At 45.4% G+C, this 25,740-nt stretch overlaps 1 protein-coding gene across 1 annotated transcript in view; it reads left to right on the top strand.

Annotated features, from left to right (window-relative positions):
* amph (amphiphysin) overlaps positions 1 to 21,997 on the top strand; it is a 32,070-nt gene extending 10,073 nt beyond the window's left edge. Inside the window, 21 exon segments of the mRNA XM_063219956.1 lie at positions 1,019 to 1,114; positions 1,333 to 1,437; positions 2,942 to 3,027; positions 4,697 to 4,772; positions 6,768 to 6,859; positions 7,510 to 7,645; positions 8,566 to 8,682; positions 9,964 to 10,062; positions 10,327 to 10,350; positions 10,529 to 10,552; positions 11,310 to 12,929; positions 13,271 to 13,303; positions 13,964 to 14,008; positions 14,956 to 15,117; positions 15,605 to 15,658; positions 16,584 to 16,637; positions 17,113 to 17,154; positions 19,036 to 19,179; positions 19,540 to 19,701; positions 20,688 to 20,789; positions 21,887 to 21,997. Coding sequence (XP_063076026.1) covers positions 1,019 to 1,114; positions 1,333 to 1,437; positions 2,942 to 3,027; positions 4,697 to 4,772; positions 6,768 to 6,859; positions 7,510 to 7,645; positions 8,566 to 8,682; positions 9,964 to 10,062; positions 10,327 to 10,350; positions 10,529 to 10,552; positions 11,310 to 12,929; positions 13,271 to 13,303; positions 13,964 to 14,008; positions 14,956 to 15,117; positions 15,605 to 15,658; positions 16,584 to 16,637; positions 17,113 to 17,154; positions 19,036 to 19,179; positions 19,540 to 19,701; positions 20,688 to 20,789; positions 21,887 to 21,991 — 3,378 coding nt within the window. The 3' untranslated portion in view covers positions 21,992 to 21,997.
* The last annotated feature ends 3,743 nt before the right edge of the window (positions 21,998 to 25,740 follow it).

Genomic DNA, 25,740 nt, shown 5'->3' with positions numbered 1-25,740 from the left:
CTGTTGAATGCCACGGCATGTCATAGGGACCGAAAGAAATAAAAGGTGACATCTGACTCGAAGCAAATCATTTGCGGGCATTTGAGAGTGGAGCACTGACATGATGGTCTTTATTCTGTGTCTCAATTGCCAAATTCACGATGGAGTGAGGATGAGGTGAAACATCCTCTCAAATTTGGTGCAGTAAATGAAGCGGCATTTTACGGCTAATTAAATTAGTAGATGAGGAGGTCGGTTTGGTTTGACTGTTGTATGCAACACCTTAGTTTGGAATGTTTTTTCTTTTTTTGTAGACATAGTAAATTCATACATGATACAGGAATTAACAGATGGTTCCAGACAAAATAACTAACAAACAAACAGTATTTCCATATAATTATTAAAACAGACTTTGTTGTATTTCACATGCCTGCATATGCTTTCTTAATTGCCCTTGTCTAGTTTTAAAAAGAGTTGTTTGCCTTATTAAACTTCAGCAACGTACAAGGCATGTCATGTACCATCGACAAACCCACACAGTGGTAAGCAAAGGTCACCACTAGAAGACCATGGTGGCTTGTTTTTATGGTTTCAACAATTTCATGACTCATGTTTTTGTGGCCTCTCTAATGAGAACGATGAGCTGCAGTTCCGTCCTACAGCCTCATTTAATATTCTCTCTGGCGAGCGGCACATACTTTGTATTTATTATGCTCATCTTTCTGAGACATACATTACTTTCCCCACCACAAGCCTGTTCTTAAACATTCATTCTTCAGTTCATTTTTGTTTCCATGACTCATGTACGGTAACCATTAGAGATGAGATGGGGAAGAAACAGAATAGGTGGCATGATACAATTGAGAAAAGAATACATTGAGAAAAGAATAACCATACCGGGGACTGACAGCTTGAGATTGATGGATACGTATGGCTGTATAACTAATCATAGTGTATGGGAGGACAGCGTGATGTGAAGATAACGGCCACAGTGAGTAGTGAGATAATGGTTACATATTGATGCTGCTGTCTCCTGCAGAACTGTGATGAATTGTGGGAGGATTTTCATCAGAGGCTTGTGGACTCCACCATCCAAGCACTGGAGAACTACCTTATACAATTCCCAGACCTCAAGGTGCGGTTTCAATGGCTTCCCCTAATGTGTTGTTGTCTGCATAAATACATTCTGTATTATTTGTGTTCATGTACATGCAGGAGTTGTGTGTAACTATATATGTATTAGGGGGGAAATGTCAACAATTCAGTCATAGTCAATTATAAAATGTGTGAAATTATATGTTGTATTTTTTTACATGTTTATTTAAGTATATGTTTCACAATATTTTTTTGTAGGTGCGTGTATCAAAGAGAGCCAGAAAACTGATTGACTACGACAGCGCAAGGCACCATCTGGAGACCTTGCAGACAGTGAAAGGAAGTGAGAGGAAGATCATGAAGGTAAAGTCAAATGTAGTAGTTAATGGTAGCCTATAAACAGTGCTTGCAAAAGACTTAATTTATTAGGAGCAACGTTTCGATCATAGAAAGATCTACTGTATGATCGAAACGTTGCTCCTAATAAATTAAGTCTTTTGCAAGCAGTGTGCAGATCCTTTCCCGCTCCTACATGTGACATTTTTTTGATTTGGCACCTGCTGATGCTGTTTTGCTGGATGTGCGCACTTTCCACTACACTCTACAGCGTATAACCAGCATCAGCAGCAGCAGTAGTAGTGTTCGTCTTTAGAACCACTGTAAAACTACAGAGAGGTGCTGTTTGGAGCAATCGAATAAAGGCACACCAAACCATACGTAAAACAGTTAATGAAGACCCTGAAACATAAAACAATATATAAGTACACAATGTACAGCTGATGTGTAATCAGATGGTTTACCGTGATAAAGTATGGTTGGAGTGTTGTATTTGCCTTCAACATGTTTGAAATGTATGCATGAAATGGATGTGTACTGTACTTGTTGATGTTGACGCAGCTGACATGAAGAATGGATACTGACAGCTTCTCGCTTGTGATGCACACAGAGGTTGTCATCTTATATAAACGAACACACACGACAACTCAGATGAGAGATACACAGTTCTGTAAACAGGGCACATTAACATTTAACACTGGTATCTGGAAAAGCCTCTTCTTCAGTCATAGTATTAGTAGTAGTAGTAGTAGTAGTGATGCGATTAGATAAGATAAGATAAAACTTTATTGTCTGTTACACAGGAAACAGAAAATTGTCTTTGGCGGTGGTGGTGGTGCTGGTAGTAGTTGTATTACAAGAGTCATAGAATACATGTTTTTTTGTTTGTTTATAAGCACAGTGTTGTAAGGAAGGGAAAGACACTGGCAGCCAACCACATGAGCTATTTTTTTGACCGACAGCGGTTTCCAACAATCAGAAGTTGAGTTTGTGCAGTCAGGGTCGCGCAGCCAGGGGAAACAAAAAATGAAAACCCATGTGTAACATATGCAGACATGTACTGTAGAAGGAGGGCATAATGCAGACATTTGGGCATTAATCCATTAATACTGTAGACACATGAGATGTGCATACATATACTATTGCAGGTACAGCCACTGTCAGAAGTCTTAGTATTAATAGAGTAGAGTCCACAATTGTCTTAATTAGTAGAGTCCACAATTACACATTAATAATAGTACTGCAAGCGTACATGTATGCATTAACCCCTTAAGACACGGCTTTATGAATTTGTTGTTACCAGTATGGTAATGACCAAGTCGTGGTGCATTACTAAAGGGCCTGTGTAGTGTCATAGTATTGTAGTGCTATGGTAGTTACATTTAAATGACTATTACAGCGTGCCACTGGAGGTACGGCGCGCATTAAGGGGCTACTGTAATAGACACAGCATGAACAAAACATGCAGTATTGCATGATCTCATGTAACGTCCATTTGATACATGAGGGGTCTCTGCGTTCTGTTGCCTAGGCGGAGGATGACTTGAAGAAGGCGCAGAAGGTGTTTGACGATCTCAATGTCGGCCTGCAAGATGAGCTGCCCGGTCTCTGGGACAGGTAAGCGATACCTTTGCCTCTGGGTTTCGACTCGTTTAATCATTAAGCATTAAGGCTTAAAGCAGCACTCTGCCTGCCTGGGCATCCTTTTCAGTTCCCCACTGATGCTCGGCCAAACTACTGATAAATTACGAATTGTGATAAAGTGAAGAGCATGCCCAAGGCTGCTTTTTACATTGGAGATAAAAACATTTAAAGTGTTCTCTCTCTCTCTCTCTCTGTCTTTCTCTGTCTCTCTCTCTATCTCTCTTTCCATCTCTCTCCAAATTGCTTGCTCACTCACTCACTCACTCACTCATACAGACACACACACACGCAGGCACGCGCACACACAGACAGACAGACAGACAGACAGACACACACACACACACACACACACACACACACACACACACACAGACACACACACACACACACAGACACACACACACACACACTCCTACAGTGACAAAAAAGCGAGAGACAGACAGAAAGAGACCGAAAGAGAGAGAAAGAGAGAGAGAGAGAGTGCTCCATTCCCCTAATATTGGTTTGTCGGCACTCATGTTGATTGCTGTTCCTGGTTGTATTTTGCATGTGGGGGTAAAATGAGCTGGTGCTGTGGTCAGCACCTGAGGCAGTGCGTAAGACACCAGCACACTGCCACGCTGCTCACTCTCTCCGTGGCAGGTTGTGGCATGCAATACGACTGCCTTCCCGCATGCCCAGCCGCCTGCCCGTATGCCCGCACGCCAGCCGGCCTGCTTGGCCCCTTTGCCTGCCTGGGCCAGTGTTGCCTGCCCAATTGGGCTTCTTGGGATGGCTGTCTGTGGGTAAAAACGGGAAAAATTGGCCATTTGGCGTTTTTTTCTGCAGTTTTGTGCCCATAGAAATCAATGCAATTTGTTGAAATTAGGCGGAATTTAGTGCATTTTGCCAGTTTTTGAGAACCTTTTGGGCGGGATTTGATCAGACACATCTGGCAACACTGGCCTGGGCACAGGAGCAGCAGCGGGGCCTGATTGCGTAATGTGTCCAATTGGATGGCTGCTGTTAGTGGCAGGACCCTGCAGCCCCCCAGCTCTGCTCATCTGGGAGAGGAGAGGAGAGAAGAGGAGAGGAGGGCGGCTGGGGGTTATTTATATCCTCCTACTGCTTCCTGCCGCCCCTCCGCAGCATTCTCTCATAGTCAACACTCCCCCCCACACACACACACACACACACACACCTCCCCCTCCCTCCGGGACTATCATGTTCAATATGCTGCTGACACACATCGGGGAGGATGCCCCGGACAGGGGCCAGCTGTTAGGAAATGCTACCCCGTGCACAATAATTGGTAACAGGAGCGTAATTATACATAATTGCAGCTAATCATGTGCAGATATTGCAGGAGCTGAGTTTTGTTTCCTTCTCGTTTTTATTTTTAAAATTGAATTGTGTGCCCTAGTGTGCCCTAACATGTTTTTTTTGCACATCATTATTCCATTGTATTCTTTGATTCATACTTTGTAGATCCATTATGAAAACCATTAAGGGCATGCTGTGTGAGAGAAGAAAGGTTTTTTTTTGTTTTTCTTTTGTCATAGCGCGGCGCCTGTCATTCAACATCTTGTCTTTGTTCACACATTCAACAGAAGTCAGGTGCTTCTCGTCACCACTGTCTCTCTCTCTCTCCCCTTTGCTGCAGCCGAGTTGGATTCTATGTGGACACATTCAAGAGCGTCACCAGCTTGGAGGCCAAATTCCATAGAGACATATCAATGGTATGTTTCCCTAACTCTTTCTCTGTAAAAGATCTGATGGTTGATGAAACGTTCATGGGTGAGGTGATGAGCTTGAATTACAGGTTTTTGGCCCAGCAAAGAACATTGCTGGGAAGAAAAAAAACGTGAAGGGAAGGATGGAGAAGACAGAGCAAAAAAAACAAAACCTACTGAATATTGCATGAATGTCTGATAGCACAAGTCTGACACTTAGTGATTTTATGTGCAATTTGTATGTCTTCTGTTTTTCTCAACATGGATTCTGGTCTTATTTTCTTGTCAGCACGCCTGACAACCTCCCATCAGTGTAATTTTGCCAAATGATGGGGTAGTCAGTCTGCAGCTCCGGTGTGGTGTTGGCCCTCATTGTGCAGCTGTGTAATGTGCAATTGACATGCTGTCATACAGCTGCCTGCCTACTGCCACTTAGCATCTTAACCATCACTAAAGAGTATTACACTCTTCATATAATAACATCACCCAACCCAACATGCCTATAGCATGATCCCTTTTGAATGAGCAGTGATGATGATGAATTCAGAATTTTACACAGCATACAATTCATGTCCTTCTTGTGATTCTGTGGCTTTTTTTGTATTGAAGCAGATTGTTGTTCAGATTTATAGTCAGGGCAGCTTTGGTCACAGCATGAAAATGGAAAAAGGTCTTGACTGACATATTGTGAAATAGTGTGTATTCATATCGCACTTCTAGGCCCACGGGCAACATTTCATTTCATTTCATTTGTTTGTTTAGCTGATGGAAGCCCTGGGCAAGCTTTTCTCCTCCCCCTCGCCAGGGGAGCTTGTCTCTTGTGTCTTTGGTCTGACCATTCCCCTTCTGGACCTCAACAGAAATGGGTGGAAGATGCTAGGGGATGAAATAAAACTGCCCTTTAATGTTATTTTTAATATGTGGTCTTTGAATGTTGTGTAATGCAGTGTTGTGTGTCTGTGTGGGTATTCACAAATGTGTGTGCATTTCCATGTGTGTGTGTGTGATGCAAACACGCACGGGCGGTTCAGTGTAAGTGCTTGGAGGCATATCTGTGTTCCATTTGTGCACACCCTACTTCCCACACAAGCCAGCCTTTGTCTGTGCAGTCAGTGTGCTTCCGGTGAGCGGCAGCCCTTGGCACAGATCTCCTGGCTGATAGCACTCTCTCAGTGCTGTGCTGCGCTCTTCCCTGCTCATCCTCTTACCTCGGCTGAAATGGGCCATGTTAGGCCTCAGTCAACCATGCTCATGTCTGTCTAATGCCTCTGTTCCACTGCTGGTTTTCTGGTAGGCCTACAGCTCAACACAGTGCGACTTGGCCGCCACTTTTTGCTCTTAGATTGAGCTGTGTCGCGCCAAATCGAAAAGCAAAAAGTGGCAGCCAAGTCGCGCTGTGTCGAGCTGTAGTCTGTCTGTCTGTTTGTCTTTGGCCTGCTCAGATCACAGTGAATTGGTAGTGGTGTAGCTCCCACGTGCTCCTCTGAAATGGCTCCTGAAGGACCCTTTTCTGTGTGTATTGGTCACTGTAAAGCCTGAGATTGAGATATAAGGACAGATTGATCATGGTTACATTTACTGGACCGTGATAACTGTTGATTGTGCTATTGAAATTATGGTAACACTTTATTTTAGGGATACATCTATTAGTACTAATACATACAATGTCCCTGTATAAGTAACTTGTAAGGCATGTGCAAAGCAAAATCAAACATTTATTAGGCATGTATTCGCAAATGTCTTGTTCATGCACAATAAGGGATTTATTACCAATTTAACCTTAGTAAGGACCTAGTAGGCCTTAGCGTTTGCTTAGTACATGCCTTACAAGTTACTTATGCAGGCATTAGCATTGTCTGTATTAGTGCTTATAGATGTATCCCTAAAATAAAGTGTTACCGAAGTTATAGCTCTCTGCTAATGAAGTTCTTTGTAATGTGCTAAAGTGTAATCTTTGCGAAAAAAGTTTGTTTCATTCCTGTTTTCTTTGATCTCTCCCAGCTCTGTCACAAGCTATATGAGGTGATGAACAGACTGGCTGAACAGCATGCTGACAAAATGTTCACAATCCAAGGAGCACCCAGGTAAATGCTGTTTATTTTGTCTTAAAAATGGTCACTTAAATGTTATTTACTTAGTTATTTTTATGAATTATCACATTTGGATATATGTTAATAATACAGTTATTATAATAGGCATGGACTCTAAACTTATAATTGATTATATTGCTTCACCGTACAGAAGTTACATATTGCCCAGATATGCCCATATGTGCCGCGGGTAAGTGACATGTAGACGATCAGACAGTAGAGGATTTCCCCTCCAATATGTTTGAGTTACCGTAGTCTAATGTCAGTAGACTAGGTACCTAGCGTAGCACTTTGCAAAAAACATAGATTTCCCACTGTGTACAGTAGAATCAATTACACTATTAGTCTCCCTCAAGTAACATCTCCTTGAAATATTGCCCTGCAAACAAATAGGTTTTAGTGCACACATTGCGCATTGCATCTGCACACGTTTGGCATACGTGCTGAGATCATGGGTGGCAGAGGAAGTGCGCAATGTGCTCAATAGGTTATTAAGGCTAATGGTGTTGTCCCTTACTGCTGAATACAAATATATGTGCAATGTTTTGTGTAATGTCTTTGTGTTTTTTTCTGTATTTATGTATGTATGTATGCTACCTTAATTTCCCTCGGAATTAAAAAATGATGCTCTACTCTACTCTGATGTGCGGCAGTGACTCGGGTCCACTGAGGCTGGCTCGAACTCCAACCCCTCCGGACGATTCTCCTCCGGAGAGTCCTGATGCGGCCCCGAACCACATGCTGAGGCCCACCTCTCCTGGCCCGCCCAGGCCCAAATCTCCCTCACAGGTGCTACAGCTCGCCCACACACACACACATACACACCACACACACGCACGCACGCACGCACGCACGCACGCACACACACACACACACACACATCCATCAATGCCTCCCCAAATATCAACTTTTTTTTTTCAAATGTGGTGACACAATGATGGATTCAAGTGATAAGTGAATATGTGGTGATGAACAGGGTTGTGCCTCTCTAAGACAAACATATTACATTAATACAAACAGACCGGTGTGCATTTGATATTGATTCATACTTGCTTTGTTTTCATGTACATGTGACAGACTGAAGATGTAAGTATCTGTCTAGTGGTCAGTAGTGTATACTGTAGTCTGTACTGTATATTGTAGCATGTCCTAAATGACGAGTATTACCAGTGACCCCCCTATTCCAAACACCCTCCAGGTTTTGTACATATTGTACTGTATATGTATCCAGTACCCAGCATCCAGTCCAACCTCGACTCAATCCCAGTTGCCTTGCAGTCTTTTAATTGCTCCTTACCTGTATATTAGTGTCGTACATCCTTCCCATGTTGTGATTGTCTGTGTCAGTTGAAGTGACTGTGTGTGTGTGTGTGTGTGTGTGTGTGTGTGTGTGTGTGTGTGTGTGTGTGTGTGTGTGTGTGTGTGTGTGTGTGTGTGTGTGTGTGTGTGTGTGTGTGTGTGTGTGTGTGTGTGTGTGTGTGTGTGTGTATGTATGTGTGTTTGCGTGCTTTTGTGTGTGTATGTGTGTGTGTGACGTGTGTGTGTGTGTGAGTGTACAGGTTTATATTGTATGTACCCAAATGTGTGTTTGTGTGCGTAGGTGTATTGGTGAATGCACGCACCTAATCTATGTGTGTATCAATCCCCATTCATGTGTTTCGTCTTTCCAAATGATGACTAATGAGCGTGCCCCTCCCCCGCAGCCCAAGGCAAAGGGACCTCCTGTGCGACCTCCACCAATGTCCACTCCCAGCAAGGACATGCAGCCGGAGCAGATCATAGACCTGTTTGACAGCGCCTTCCCAGTGTCCACACCCTCCACACAGGTCAGTCCACGACACAGCCCACGAGCCACACGGCTCAGCCTCCTCACACTGTCCACACAGGTCAGTCCACAGCCCCCGAGCCACACTGCTCAGCCTCCCCTCACCTATCCACACAACTCAGCCCCCCCTACCTACTCAACACTGGACAGCCTCCCCTCACCTATCCACACAACTCAGCCCCCCCTACCTACTCAACACTGGGCAGCCTCCCCTCACCTACCCACACTGCTCAGCCTCCCCTCCCAACTCAACACTGGTCAGTCCACAGCACCCGAGCCACACTGCTCAGCCTATCCCCCCCCCCCCCCACACACACACACACCCACACAACTCAGCCTCCCCTCCCTACTCAACACTGGTCAGCCCCCCCTCCCTACCCACACTGGTCAGCATCCCCTCACTAGCCACACTGGTCAGTCCACAGCACCCGAGCCACACTGCTCAGCCTCCCCTCCCAACTCAACCCTGCTCAGCCTCCCCTCCCCACTCAACACTGGTCAGTCTCCCTCCCCAGAGGCCCATCTTGTCACCAGGCTCGGCAAGCAGCAGCTAGGGCCCCCCAAGTCCCAGTTAGTGAATAACAACTCTCACTTTACTACAGTAGTGGCGATTTTGGTTCCTACAGGTATGTTCATTCCTTTGTATTTTTGCTTGGGGCCCCAGATGACCCTCGAGTAGCCTCTCTGCCCCTCCCTACCAACACTGATCAACATCCCCTCACACTCTGCACACTGGTCAACCTCCCTCCCCCCTACCCACACTGGGCAGCCTCCCCTCCCTACCCACACACCACCGCGAACTGGCCTGAGGTCTAAATGTGGTGGGCAACAGAGGTAGTCCAAATGGTTTGTTTAAGATTTCTGTGAATACACACAGGTCAGTCTACAGCCCCACACCCTCCACACTGGTCAGCCTCAACACACCCACACCCTAGCCACTGGACATCACTTTGATAATTAAGTAGAGGAAACCACACGGGCAGGAGGTCTAGATGTTGTGGGCAACCAAGATAGTTAAGGTGGTTTATTTAAGATTTCTGTGGAGGATACCATACATAAAGTAGGCGGTGAAGGATTTAAAATGTTCTGGCTTTGAATTGTGTTCTGGCTTGTTTGGGCCTCTCCTTTATATCACATTTAAATGCGATATCTTCAGATATCTCCAGATATATTCATGCAGACAAAACGCTTCTACAAAAACAAAGTTGAGTTTTCCCACGGTATATTTTTAAATATTATATGGTGATATCAACTAACTGTTGTTGTGTCTGACTTCCTGCAGCCAAATGAAAGACCTGGCGAATCTCTGCTAGACTTGGACTTCGATCCGTTCCCCAGCACTGCCCAGCCCATCGGACAGTCCGCGTCCCCTATGACTCAGGTCTGACCCCCCCCTCTCCATCTCTCTTCTCTCCACTTCTCTGAAGGGTTGCCTCTCTATGCCTCATCAAGACCCAGTCAGCTAATGAAACCACTCTTTTCTGCCCCGCTAAATTGAGTTAGCAGGAGAATTGAATGTGCTTTGAGAGAAAGAAGAGCTATGTATCCCGATAGGCTAAATGTGAGTGGGTTTAGCAGCGCAGTGATTGAGTGGATCAGTCAGTAAATCTAATGAACCTCCCTCTCTCTCTCTCTCCTCTTTCAGAATTTATCCTGGGATCTATGGTCGGTGAGTATCTCTCTGCTGTCTTCAATTGTCGATGTCTTTCAAAATTTAGTTCGGCAGAAACTATGGATGTAGCCGAGTGTAAAAGTGTATTAGACAATGAGTTGTGCGGAGAAGACGGTTTGTGGGGCTTGTCAGCCGCGGTTGACTCATTGAGGCCTTTGTTCATCTGTTCTTTCAGGGAAACGCAGCAGCTGCAGAACCCGTGAGTACCGACTGCTGAGCAGTGACGTCTCCCAGCCACTCAAAACACTCACATTAGTACTGTATTGCGGTCGCCCACAGATGTCACTTTCTTGTATTGGAGAATGTACCAAGACTTATGTTCAGTCACTTGTTCCTGTTGACAGAACAATTGTTTCCTGGATCTTGTAACTGTATGACTGAGTATGTTTAACGGAGTAAATTTTAGGTTCAGGGCACACTTGAGTGGTAATGGTATAAGCATTCCAATTTTGACCATGAAGTCAGTGTAAGACTAGTTATTAAGATAATATCTCTCAAGGCATGTCACATTCCTGATAAAGTAAGCTTTGTATATCAGAAGAATATTAGAACAGTTGCATATTAGAACAATTGCTATGTGATCTCATATTACTGATAACAGTGTGTTTAAACTTGTTTTAGCAGTCCATAGTGGTCTGGTAAACACTGCGGTATGTAATGATGAATATATGCACTATAACGGGTGCGTACATATCTCTTTTATGTACTGTACTTTTTTGGTTCGTGATGTATGGATATGTTTTCTGAGACAGCATCCTCTCTTCTTGTGTAAACTGTCTGCTTTCTTCACTCCTCCTCCTCCTCCTCCTCTTTCTACCGCTACCCCCTCTTCACCCCGCTCACCCCAGCAGCAGCTGGATTCTGGGTCGTGGGCAGGAGGAGTGGTTCAGCCGGGAGGGGAGGGGGAGCAGGCTAGTGTCAATGCTAACCCCTCGCTCCCCGCCTTCCAGGACCAGGCTGCTGACGTGGGCTTCACCGTCGACTGGAGTGCCAACTTCGCCGCCGCCTCAACCACAGAGACCGCAGAGGCACCCGCCGCCGCCGCCGCCGCCGCCCCCGCCGCTGCAGCCCCTGCGGCCGACGGATGGCCCCCGGCTAGCGGCTGGGCCGCAGAGGCAGCGCAGCCTCCGGTGGAGCCGGCCGGAGACGAGGTTAGAGGCCAGGGCCCGAGCGAGCAAACCCCCGAGTCCAACCCCTGTGATGTGGTGCAGAGCCAAGCTGAGCTGGCGCAGCAGCAGCAGCAGCAGCAGGAGCAGGCTCTGGGACAGGGGCAAGAGGGAATGGGAGCGGGCTGGGCCCCAGAGCAGGCTGGGTGGGGGTGGGGGGATCAGCAGCAGCAGGCAGCAACTGAGGAGGGAGTGTTAGGGGAGGCAGAGGGGGAGGGCGCTGTGCCAGGCATTGTTTTCACCAACGAGTATGGTCAGGAGGTCCAGGAGGGCGGGGAGCAGGGCAGGAGCAGCCAGATGGAGGGGTCCGATGGGTACGAGACGGCGGAGGAGTGGGGAGATGCTCCTGGAGGCTATGTGAGCGCTGACGATGAGCTGGCAGCTAGCACGGAGCAGGGGGCCGTCGCCGAGCCCCCCGCAGAGCAGGTGCCTGCCGACGCTGCCATCAGCAGCAGCAGCGGTCAGGAGGGCTTCGCCGATTGGGGTGCAGGCGACGCGGCTACCGGCTTTCCAGAGCAGGTCCCGGCAGCTGATGCAGGTGCCAGTGGAGAGGGTTTCGCGGTGCAGTGGGACCAACCAGCCACCACCGAGCTGGTGTCTCAGGAACCCAGTAGCATGTCGCCGCCTGACACCCCCAAGGCTGTGCCGGACTCTGAGTCTGCAGCAGCTTCTGATCCATTCGGAACTGATGCTGACCCCTTTGGCACAGATAACGACCCTTTTGGCACAGGAAAGGACCCATTTGCCTCCGCGGAGGACCCTTTCGGTACCTCTGAAACGGATCCGTTTGGATCCTCTGACAAAGACCCTTTTGCCGGCTCGGAGCAGGATCTGTTCGCCAACCAAGCAGACGACACCCAGGTGCCAGCCGACGGGCAGGCCATGGGGTTCCCCTCCGACCCGTTCGCCGAGAGCACCGAGCAGGGCAGCGCAGCTGACGGCGGCTGGGCCACAGACCCCTTCGCCGACACCAATGCCCAAGGATGGGCTGCAGGCGCGGAATCAGCAAGCGGCGAGGAGGCTAAGGACTCAGCGCAGTGGGCTGCCTTCGCCAACCCTTCCGCCACCGCAGAGGCCGACTCGTCGAGCAAGGGCTCCTGGCAGGAGGTGAGTGACAGCAGCGGCTTCTTCTCCAACGACGGACAGGGCGACTTCACGGCAGGCTGGGCAGGCGACGCCAGCAGCAGTGGCACTAGCGGTGGGGGTGGGGGTGGGGGTGGAGGCGCGAGCCAACCACAGGATTTTTTCGCCGCCTTCCCCAGCCCCACTGAGCCACTGGGGGCCAAAGCCCCCGAAGCAGACGGAGTCCCTTCACCCAGAGAGCCAGAGAACTCAGATCTCTCTGAAGACGAGGTTGCAAACCGGAGATACGGAAAGTTGTACCAAGAAATAGATACAGAGAAAGACGAGGTACCTGACTTCCTCACTCCATGTGTAGCGTAGCGTAGAGTAGTAGAACTCAGCGAGAGTTCCCCCTACCCCCTCTTCTTTCCCCGCCCGCAGATGAGGTACCAGCCCCCTCCCTGCCCCCTTGCTACGAACTCCCCCGTCTGTGGATCCCCCTGGACCCCCCCAGCAGCAGCCCAAAGATTGTGGTCCTCCCTCCTCTGCTTGCTTGTTTGCTGATTGCTTAAATGTTTTCATAACTAATGTTTGAAATTGCATTTCTACTCCATTTATATCATACAATTTTAGAAAAAAACATGCCGAGCAGCTTCAAAGTCTAATTGTTTTTCTATGATTCGGTTTAGGTGTCCAACAGTGCATTTAATGGATTTCCTCAGGTAAACAAGATTCAAGATCTTTTTACCATTCTAACATGGTGCCATAGTCCATTCTCTATATTTGCCTCACAAAATGCTGCATCAGAGACATTTTTGTCTACACTTGTCTTTTTTTTTCATTTGTCTCGAGAAAATAGGAGCATATTATGTTTATTTGAGTGTCATTTAGTCAATGCAGATCATTGTTTCGATCGCTGCAAGATGGTTTTTCGTAGTGAGCCGAGCATACAGTAGGTCCCGAATCTGGGTCAGAAATGCCAAGAAAACCCCAACATTAGTATATGTATTATTGTAATACTGTAATGCCTCTTTTCCACTGCCGCTTTTCTGGTAGGCCTACAGCTCAACACAGTGTGACTCGGCCACCACATTTTGCTTTACAATCGAGCTGTGTCATGCCCGATTGAAAAGCAAAAGGTGGCGGCCGAGTCGTGCTGTGTCAAGCTGTAGGCCTGCCAGAAAACCGACAGTGGAAAAGAGGCATAAGTGTATGCTCCACTGTTCCCCTTACTAACACCTTTTCCCGGAATGACTTAATCAAAGCCTGTTCTTTTTCCTTCCTTTGATACTAACTGCATGTTTGATTAAACGTGTCAGTTGTTGTGCAAGATTACAACGATATACTGATGATATGCTCTTTCATTTCCTTCCTCTCTGAAGACGGACGCCTCTGTCCCTGCCTTTGCTGCAGACTTTGAGAAAATGGTGAGTAAACAAACCCACGTGGCGATGAGCGTCGTTTCCTGTCAGCGAATCATCTGATATGCCTGTTTACAAAAAGCAGTGGTGATAGAGTGCATGTTTGAAATGCTGACCCAACTGATGATTTTGATACGATGAGGATAATGCCGTCATCGCTGCTGTTGCATCTTTGTGCTCGTGTTGTTCCATAATTTGTTATGTAAGAACTGTTTTTGTTATCTACAGTATGCTTCGTGTATGTTTTGTTGTGTACTCTTTTATTTTTATTTCTTTTAAGTTTCATTGTACATTGTGTTATTGTTCAGATTCGAAAGCATAGTTACGACATGCTTTGTTATGACATTACTATTACTGTAAATAATAGGTATCGCATGTTTCATCTCTAACTTACCTTCATACAACATGTAATATTTTGTTGCCCATTGTACCATTGTTTTGGTCTGGGTAAGTCTTGTTCAAGCAATGAATGTATATACATTTATTTTTATTTTTGGCGAATGAGTTGGAGAACGGTAGTCACCAGGGGCGGAGCAGAGGGGGGGGGGCATAGGGTCCAGAAACCCCGGGCCTCACCACTAAGGGGGGCCCCTACCAATGGCTTTGGATTTCTAAACACCTCAGAGGTCCCATTTGCGATATTTCACTATTTTTTAAGTAGTTCAGTATTATGCTTAACAGCAAAGTTGGTGTTAAATGCCTTTATTGCCGTATTTTTCAATCATTAGGTGTGAGGGGGGCCTCTGACACATCTCTCAGCCCCCCTGTCACAATAACAGTGCTCCGCCCCTTGTAGTCACTGATGTAGAGATCCCTCAGCTGGTCTCAGTTTTGAGGAGCAGGTATAGCGCTGTTTTAGCACTGTGCCAGTGCCCACCCCAGCCCTGTCTTGCCAGTGTCTGGGGCTGGGAGCATGGCACTGACTGGCTGCCCCTGCCTGTGCTTGTGGAAAGGACGCAGCGGAGGCTGTGGAGGCCCCTGTTGCCACGGAGACGCCTGCTGCAGAGGTGGCAGCCGAGGGGGTTGAGGGACAGGTCACGACCCCGCCTGCCTCTGCTGAGGCTGCTGAGGCCCCCGAAACCACAGCAACCAGCCCACCGGGAGAGAAAGCACCTGTAAGTGGAGACTGGAGTCTTTGTGCATGACCATTGACGTGTCAATTCGGTGGTATAAACCATCCCCATTGCCATCATCCACAGTGTCATTGCGAGGGTCATCATTATTGTTATTTTCATCCTCATTCTCATCACCTTTATCATCATCATCCTCCTCCTCCTCGCATCATCATCATCATCATCATCATCATCATCATCATCATCATCATCATCATCATCATCAATGAATTGTATTGGATTTATAGCCATTTCTTTTTCATTGTCATAATTTTTAAAGTCATGGTTGCAGTTTGTTCTTCATCGATCATTTATCTCCATCTCATTTTTCTGTTAATTATTTGTTTATTAATTCATTTTTTGTAAAAAAAAGATGTCTGTTGTGTTATTATTTTCACTTCGCTCCATCATGTTCATGCATAAGCTGTGTGTGCGGTAGGCTCCTCACTGAGCGCTAACTGTGTTTTCCTGTGCACTGTGTCGGGTTCAGACGCCAGCAGAGTCTCCAGTGTCTGCTGGCAATGTGGACGCTTTCCAGACTGAGGTATGTGGTCTACATTCCCCCGTTGTAGCCCCATAATGCATGCCATACCTCCTGTGGCACGCTGTAATAGCCATTGAAAACTTAAATACCATAGTACTACAATACTATGACATAACACCGGGCCTTTAGTAATGCACTACGACTTGGTCATTGCCATTCTGGTAACAGCAAATTTACAACGCCGTGTCTTAAAGGGTTAAACTGTGGGGAGTATAGCATGGCCACGTTTACATGAGACATTTAATTCAGAATTAACTCACTTTAATTCTGAATAAAGCTTAATACCGATTTGAAACGTCATGTAAACACCTCACAATTCGGAATTAAATGAAAGATCAAAGTAAACTCGACAGAACTATTTAATTCGGAATTATTAATTCGGAATTAAAAACGACATGTAAGCGTAGCCTATGTGGGGCTCCACTTCTTGGGAAGAACATTTAGACACCTCATGTCCTCACACACAACACACAATTAGTTTCAATTAGTTTTAAAGTTATTTCTGTTTTGTTGGTGTTTATTTATTTCCTTTATTACTATGTCCTGTTTTTGTTTTGTTTTAGTACATCCATAGTCATTCAAGGTTGTTTGTGTTTTTTTCTCTATCATTTATTTCATTTATATTTGAGATTGTCACTTTTTGTCTAAAGTCTTGTTTGTGTCTAAACTAAAGCAACAAGCTATGAAGATGTGTCAGTCATGTAGCTGCCGGGTGCTACCATAGTGTTTTTTTAATTCATTCAGTCCAGCAGCATTAGGAGGAAGTCACAACAACAACCTTTCCACAGTGTATCAGTTTAAAATCGAACACATCTAACATCTATCACACGAGCCCAGTCTCGATTACGGTGGCCAAACTGTTTGAGTAAAACACATTATGGACAATCGACTGAATAAACAACGCAACGTTCTCCTTCACGTGTAGGAGTCGGCTGCAGTGCCAGAGGCAGGGAAGGAGTCCCCCACTGCGGAGGCTCCGGTAACTATGCCCTCCTTGCCAACCCGACCCCCCCCCCCCCCCCCCCACCCCACGACCCCTCAGCACTACAAGCCATCTGGGCTGCCACCTGAGCAGTAATGCCAGGGCCAGCACGGCAGCATAACAGCACTCATCTGAGGCAATTGTTTATGTTTGACGGTGTTGATTTTGCCTCACAAGCAGTGCTAGTCTAGAACACAACCATAAAATAATTCTGCTTGGACTATGAAACAGGGCCCCAGGGGGGGTGTAACTTTAGGTGATGAGGATGGTTTGAGGCCTCTCCCATTATCAGTACTGTACATGTTCTCCTGTTGTATCCGTCTTTGTTTTGTAATCATTTGTTGTTCTGTGAGAAAACCTTAATTGTGTTGTGAAGGACCTCATCTGTGTCAGTCCCCCGGTGACTCTATATGTGTATGTAATGTGTTGGTGGTCGGGCTACCATGTGTAATGTTAATGTTTCTTTGCGTAGGCCTCTGCTGAGGACAAGGGGTCTCCTATTGACGAGGCTCCGGTAACTACCTTACACTGACCTAATCATATCAAACCCAATCATCCTCATTGTGCTGGGGCGTGTACTTCCAAGCTGGTTCAGGAGTAAAATCATCTAATAGAAGAGCTTAAGAAAATGAAAAACTCCAGACTCTTCTATTAGGTGATTTACCTCTTAACTTAACCTGGTTTACTCCTGAACCAGCGTTGTAGTATAGACCCCTGGTGTCAACTAAACCTAAGCCTTAACTCAGGGGTGTGCTCTGGCTAATGCTGTAGCATGCCTGCTCAGGCTGTGGTGTGTGTATAGTGTCGGGTAATGAAATCCATGCTCTTTGGGGTTTAGAAAGTATGCCGTTTTCACACCAGTGTGTGGAGGTTATTCTCTGAAATACATTTTTATTTGAAAGGATTTTCTCATGGATTTCAAAGACATTATACATTAGATCCATTTTTTCAACATATTTTTTTTGTTATTTGATTTTTACACATTTACCCTTTTTTCATGAGAAACACAGAAAACACTGCTTAAAATACAAGAAGGCATTCTTACTTCCCTGTTTTCTTAGCCTGTTTTCTCTGTGTTAGTCTACTTCATCATATCAAGTCAGATACAAATTATGTTCGTATTTGTCCTGATTTTCTGTAGAACAGTAAACATCCATTTTACTGTGGGTCTCCAGCACACCTGTGTTGGGTGCCAGTTGCATGATAACACAGAAAGTCATTTGTTCTTGGCTGTATTGACGTTCTTCGTTGAGTTTACATGTTAGTGAAGCGCTAAAAGACGGTAAATCTCAGAAATTGATCAGATTATGTGAGCGCTGTGCAGTGAGTGACCTCTTCCATCTTTGGCTCCCCCGCAATTACGGGATCCTGATTAGGACACATCACTGATGACTGTGATTACGGCCCTTCTCAGCTAAACGACCTTCCGTGGTTACCATGGTGACGGGCCATGCCATAATGAGTGGTTTGTGATGTCTTACTTGGACCCCTTCACTCTGAAGAAGTAGCAAAAATGACAGCTACATAGTCACGACATACAAAGGCTATTTAGTTTAGTTTACGATGGAAAAAATATGAATCTCTTGAGCGGGACTGTAGGATGATTTGATTTTGCAGGTGACTAAATGTTTCTATTGACAGAATTAGATTGCATAAATAGCTACACACAGAATATGGATCATAAAACTTTGTTTCATCTTTCATTTCTGCATGCGTTACCTACTTTTCCATCTTGTTTTTAACTTGTGTTTTGCAAACAATTACACAAATTGAGCGTACGCTGACAATTTAACACAGTAGCTCAGGTATTTCAGCCAAACCTGATTGTCTTGGCTCTCAGAGTGATGTATAAGACTGTTGAGCAGCATTGTAGGTCAGGCAGTTGTGAAGTCTCTCTTCCGTGATACCACACCTCCGTCCGCCTCCCTCCCTCCCTACACTGGTCTCTCTTCCGTCATCAGACAGAAAGAACATGAACATCACCATTCCACCATCCCAGCTGAGGTGAACTTGGTTGTGTTCTACCTTTTGGGGGAACGTGACCGGGAGTATTAAAAAACGGACCGTTTTTTAACCCCTGCAACCCCCCAAACCAGTTCCCCTCATGGTCATCAGTCTGACTCTAATGATGCAGAGCTCTCCAGCTTCTCATTGGAAACTCCACTGCAAACGCTCCCCCTTGTGGCGACATACGTATGGTGCTCCGATTCTCCAACCCCCCAACCCTCTCTCATCCACCACCACACAGTATACACCTGTGAATGGTGCGTATGGTGCTCCAGTCCCCCACCCCCCCACCACCACTCTTACATCCAGCGTAATATACATACTGAATTGTGTGTGAGCATGAGCGTTAACCGTGATGCCAGCTCACTGATTTGGACACGTGTCCCAGGCTGAGGCGGCCCAGCCTGATGGCGAGGGTGGGGGCAGCGACGGAGCGGAGCAGAAGGCCCCGGTGGAGGAGGCGGCCAGTGCTGCCCAGCCCGCGCCCGCGCCAGCTCCAGCACAGGGGGCGGCAGACAGTGTGTCTGAGGAGGTATACAGCAACCAACCCAACCAACCATGCCAGTTCCTCACGTCAACACGCCCTTTCCAACTTACTGCACTCTTCAGGGAAAACGTTTTTATTTAAGTTTTTTTCCCCCACTCCCTCTATTGTATTGTAAGTTTTAATGATCAGTTGTGAAATGATTTTCATTAATTTGTCCCCATGGTATCTTCCTGTATAATACTGTATGCTGTTTTTATTTTCTTTTATTAGTTAATCTATTGTTCAAAATTGTTTAAGAGGAAAATTTCATTTTTTGTCAGTTGAATTATGCCGATCACAGTCAGTGTGCATCATTGAAGGAAACCACAGAATGCGAATGCTGAGCAAAGTCTTTGTGTCCTCCAGGAGAAGATGCCTATTCCCTCTGTGGTCATTGAGCCGGCATCCAGCAACGAGGGAGATGATGACCGCGACGTGGATATCTTGTCTCCCACCACCACCAGCGACAATGGGGTGGCTCCCACATCCTCTGGGGCGGCAGGCATGCCAGCTGGCTTCCTCTATAAGGTGTGTTTCCAAGCATCTACAGTATATACATACACACACACACACATATATATAAACATACACACAAAATATATATCTCGCTCTGTCACACACGCACACAACACACACACAAGCGGGCATGCCAGCTGGCTTCCTCAGCTGTTTCCAAGCATCTACTGTATATACTGTATACAGTATAATGGATATATAAACACACTCACACAATAGGGGGCTTTGTGACGCAGCGCGCCAAGCCCCCCACATATGGGCTTGCATGCCCACCCACGGGGACCACGGTTGAAGTCCGACCGGGGTCATTTCTCAATCCTCCCCTGCCTCTCTGTCCCATTCGTTTCCTGTCACCATCTTCGACTGTCCTGTCAAATAAATGCATAAAAAAACTCTACAAAAGCACACACACAATATATATATCCCACTCTGTCACACATGCATACAGTACACACACATGCACAACACACACACACACACACAAGCATGCTACATGTGCATAAGGCATACCTGTACGCATAACACACACACACACACACACACACACACACACACACACACACACACACACACACACACACACACACACACACACACACACACACACACACACACACACACACACACACGTACTGTATGTATGCATGTATATATGCGCTCCTATTACAAACTTACAGTACTGCACAAACATAACTTACAGTTCTGCACAAATGCGGATGTGTAAGGACGGATACATTTCAGGGCTGACTGGTAAATTTTTCAACCCACCAGTCACTTTGAGTGGTAAATATAGCTAGTGACTGACTGGTAGATTTTAGAAGATTTTAAGTTCCACCCCTGACACACACACACACACACGTACTGTATGTTTGCATGTACGTATGTGCTCTTACTGTATTACAAACGTACAGTACTGCACAAACATAACTCACAGTTCTGCACAAATAAGAAAAACAAATGGTTATAAAACAGCTGCGTCTGTGCTCTCTGTTTTTCAGGTGGAGGCGTTGCATGACTTTGATGCAGAAAACACAGACGAGCTCAACCTGAAGCAGGGAGACATGGTCTTAGTGATTCCAACAGTCCAGGCGGAGGATCAGGTATGGCGTCCTCCTCACCACCTCCTGTCACTCTGTAATATCAGAGATTCTTTAAGTATATAGAGATATGCCAATGTAATAGGTTGCTATGGGCACCTAACATGGCCAGGTTCCGGTCGGCCTGAAGGGGCGTGTCATAATACTCCTAGCATGGAATAGAACAGTCCTTAGGTCTGCCTAGGTCTGCCTAAAGGGGGATTCCCCCCCCCCTCCCCCTTGCAATAATAGAACCCGGAAACAATGGGCCAACGGAACCTCTCTCTCTCTCTACACTCTCTGGTAATATATTTGGGTTCTCTCAATTACCTGACTGACAATCCTTATCAGTATAATAGTCACTCCTGGAGACAGACTACGAACGCGACTGGTGTGTTTTTATTCCATTTGGCAGACCGACTAGATGTTACACATCCGGGCAATATGATGAAGGCTGCTATGCGATACCTACAGAACATACGCATCTCAGAGTCTAGCTGCTTACAAGTCATGTCAATATATTACACACTCCATGCACATCACAGGAGGGTGCATGAAAAGAGACAGACACAGGCGTGTTGCGCATCTCCTCCGGCTAATATGCAAAGGAAACCGCAAGTTCTGTTTCTCACCTGCAGAGAGCAATAGTGCCCTTCAGAAACATGCCGTGTTGTCTGCTTGACGTTTTGAACGTGGTCTGTGTAGCCTCTTACTGCAGATGGAGTCGCTGGCGGGCCTAATCACTATTTTTTTTTTAAATACTTAACTACATCACAGCATTGCTATGACTAATTAGAGAGCCTTAAGTAACATATTAAGACATAGCCATTACAATGTTGGTGACATTAGGGCTATAATATAGGCTCTGTGCTATTTATACATTCTATGGGTTAAACAGCATGTTACTGTATAGCTTCTGTACACTATGAGTTTGTGTGTTTGCCTGATAAGAATAACTGGAGCGGAACGTATCATCTAACATAGCTCTCTCTCTCTCGCTCTCTCTCTCTCTCTCTCTCTCTCTCTCTCTCTCTCTCTCTCTCTCTCTCTCTATATGTGTCTTTCTCCCTCCATGTGTCTCTCTCCCTCCGCACCTGTCATCTCTCTGTGTCCTCCTCCAGGATGCTGGCTGGCTCACGGGCATGCGAGAGGTTGACTGGCTTCAGCAGGGTGCCTCAGCTAAAACAGGACTGTTCCCTGATAACTTTTGCCAGCGTGTGGATTAGTGGTCCTCGCCCCACCACACACACACACACACACACACACACACACACACACACACACACACACACACACACACACACACACACACACACACACACACACACACACACACACACACACACACACACACACACACACACACACACACACACACACACACACACACACACACACACACACACTCATACGAGGCCTCGCTTGTCCAGGGAGCTTGCGTTGAGTTGCCTGCTACTCCCACCTCCATGGCCTGCCAGAAAGGGACAACTGCAAACAAAAACACTCCAGTGACCGAAGAAAAAAAGAGAAAAAAAACACTCATATAAAGAACATAAATGAAGAACCCTTGTGGATAAAATACAGTAAAACTATTCAAGAGCTTATTGAGAATAAAAGATTTGTAACAGAGCATGATGCGATAGTTATGGTCTAACCTTCCTTTTGAAAATCAAGACTTTTTGTTTGTTTACCTGTGAACAGCAGCGAATTGATGTGTGCTTTGTTGGAACTGTGGTGACTTCCACACGTAACCCCCCTCTGTTTTAAGGCAAACTGAAGTGAGTTTTCCTCTAACCAATGAAAAAAAATGACCTTATCTTCTCTGCACCAAGTGTATTGTATTGATTTTGTCGCTCTGCAGCGAATTTTATCAGACTTTGTAGTGATATGATCTATTTAACCGTTCTCAGTGTTACACAAGACAGACGTTTTCTTTCAGACATTTCGGTCATAAATGTTATCTTGCATCATTGTTAGTGTTCTCTGTAGTTTCATGGCTGGATGTGTACGGCTGTGGTGATGTTTGGCGTATTATTGACATTGTCCGTTGACAAGACTTGCTGTGCTCTTGCCAAAATGAATCGAAGTTCTACTGATGAATATGGATATTTTGTTGAGTTACAAGCATGAGACAGTGATCTTTGAGGGAAACAAACCTGAGGAAAAAAAACAGGACCTGGCAAATACAGCTTTGCAAAACATAAAATGTAGCTCCCCCGAGTCCTTGTGTGTCTTAAACCTTATATCCAGGAGAACATATATTAACAAGTCTTTCAGTGGAGACAAGAAAACATCCACCTGTGAATGGAAATGTATGTTCTGATGAATTGTATTTACTGAACTTTATATTTTTTAAATCAGAATATCACTGGATTGTTTATTTTGGGGGGATGGGAATACAACATATGCAATATATGTGGCTGGTTCATTGGACAACCATGGTCTGACTGTTTAGTTTAGCAAAAGACTAAGCCACTCCTGTGTCCGTACAGTTAGCCCTCACCATAGAACATTTTTGTGATGTACATATCTGTGTTATTTATCTATAAGGTGAATAAAGAAAAGTTAATATGGCTATACTAATGTGGCATATGTGCTGTTTTCAGTGATGTTTAGCTCCCCAGCCACACACACACTTATACCCAACAACCAGCCTCAGACATAACCTTATCCCTTCAATGATGCAGATGTAAAATGCATGGGGAATTTAACATTCATGGTTACAATACAGTATTTTGTTTCAACCCATTTATCTCCATTTACCGTAACAGCATGACAATTTCACTTCTCATCAGGAATGCATTTTGTAGCTTATTAAAATACCTCTTTGCAACACCTGTTAGTCAATTTCTGATTATACAACTTAATTTATAAAACATCAGTTCAGTATGAAAACATTTTCAAAACTTCAGTACTGCACACATTGATCTGCAGGGTCAAACTCATTCCTGGGTCTTTAAGACAAAATTATTATTCTGAAGAAGACTCAACATTTTTTTATTCGATTTTACCACCTTCCATTGGATAAAATGTGCTAAATAAATACATTTAACTTGAGCTTGAACTGGGTAGAGTGCTACTCCAACCACATTAAAGTTGTCTGAGGGGGTCAGGAAAAAACAGCTTTATGTTTTAAATGCATAACCAAATCTGTTATATAGTGACACATAGTGTATATTACCAAATGTTTTACTTTATGTAGCCTACTACACTGTCTTATTTCAGGCACTATGCCAGAAATCTTTCAGCCTTGTGTGTTCCATCTTGACTCCTCCTCCTGAAAGATCTATGATAACCCCTGCAGAGCCATCAGAGCAGCAGCCACAGACTGTATCTGGTGTTCACCAACCACTCTCTGCTGTTGGTCATCAGGAGAAGGATGGATACAGCCCTTTGCTGCACACTCATCATCCTCAGCACCACAGGTCAGATGGGATCTTCATATCTACTTATTTAGATTAAATATGGTGGTTATTTAGAAATAAAGTATTAGTGCCAATAACACACATGGGTTAAAATGTTAGTGTATGTATTGACATTTAATTGAACTATATTATATTACACTTCAATTCAATGTGACCTACAGTTGGGCATTAGTGCACTGCCTGGGGCAATGTGGGGTTATTTACCTACTCCAGGGCATTTCAGCTGTGGATGGTATGGGACTCAAACCTGTGACCTTCAAATTCCAAGACCAACTCCCTACCTTCAGTCCACCACTTATTTCATTACAATTCAGAGGAACATGTTTGGACTGAAAGACAAAGTTAGCTGTGCTCATATTCATGTATTGTTTCTGTCATTCCAGTGGTGGGTGCCCAGCGGCTTCATCAGGAGATCAGTGTGACTGCAGCACGTGGGACAGAAGTCTCAATTAGCTGCACTTATGGATCAGGCTGCTGGGACTACATCCACTGGTACCAGAAGAAGGGTGGAGAGGCCTTCAAGAGAATCTTTTACATCAAAATAAGCGATGGAAGCAAAACACGGGAACCTGGTTCTGATAAGGATTTTGATGTAGAGAAAAGAAGTAATAGTTTGTTTAGGTTAAAGATATCTAATTTGAAGAACTCTCATAGTGCAGTTTACTACTGTGCCTGCTGGGATGACTCCCACAGTGGAAGAGACTGTAGACAACCTGCACAAAAACCTCAAAGATTTTGCCTGTATGTACTGTATGTAGACGTCACATAATCTGGGTGCCAAATAGCATTTTACTCGTGGCCATATCTTTGACCTGTCTAGTAATGTAAGCTAAATCTGAGAGAGAGAGAGAGAGAGAGAGAGACAGACAGACAGATAGACAGACAGACAGACAGACAGAGCAATTTTCACCAGACCAGGTTACTGTAGATTGCTGTTTCAAACTCTGTTAGAGTGTGTTGATGACTGTTTCCTTCCAGCCCTAAAGAAATGAGCAAATACAGTGTATTATACATTAGAATGAACATGGTAAGAGCACTTGTAGAGTGTAGACCTCCAACACGTCATTTCAGATTATTGTGAAAAAAAGACTCTGCTGAACCATTCACCATACCAACACGCTGACAAAATTTCAAAGCGATATGTGCATGTGTTGATTAGATATTTTGCAAACCAACAAAGAAATAAACTCACAAAGCCTGGTGAAAATATTACCTCCTTGGTGCAAATAGTGACAATTGATCATACACCTCCTGTGTCGCAGTGTAGTAGATTTGTGTGCATGTTGAAGAATTTCTGAGAATGCCCTCTTCAGGTATGTGATTGGCTAATATGCCATTTGATGCTGAACCCCAACTCCTCCTCCTGCAAGGCCAAAGATGAGAGCTGTAGCCATCAGAGCAACAGCAGCAGCAGCAGCAGCAGCAGCAGCAGCAGCCACATACTGTATCTGGTGTTCACCAACCACTCTCTGCTGTTGGTCATCAGGAGAAGGATGGATACAGCCCTTTGCTGCACACTCATCATCCTCAGCACCACAGGTCAGATGGAA

The sequence above is a fragment of the Engraulis encrasicolus genome, chromosome 16 (genome assembly GCF_034702125.1).
Source record: "Engraulis encrasicolus isolate BLACKSEA-1 chromosome 16, IST_EnEncr_1.0, whole genome shotgun sequence".
NCBI classification, from domain to species: domain Eukaryota; kingdom Metazoa; phylum Chordata; class Actinopteri; order Clupeiformes; family Engraulidae; genus Engraulis; species Engraulis encrasicolus.
The sequence above is the reverse complement of the archived record's forward strand: the minus strand, read 5'-3'. Positions and strand labels throughout refer to the sequence as shown.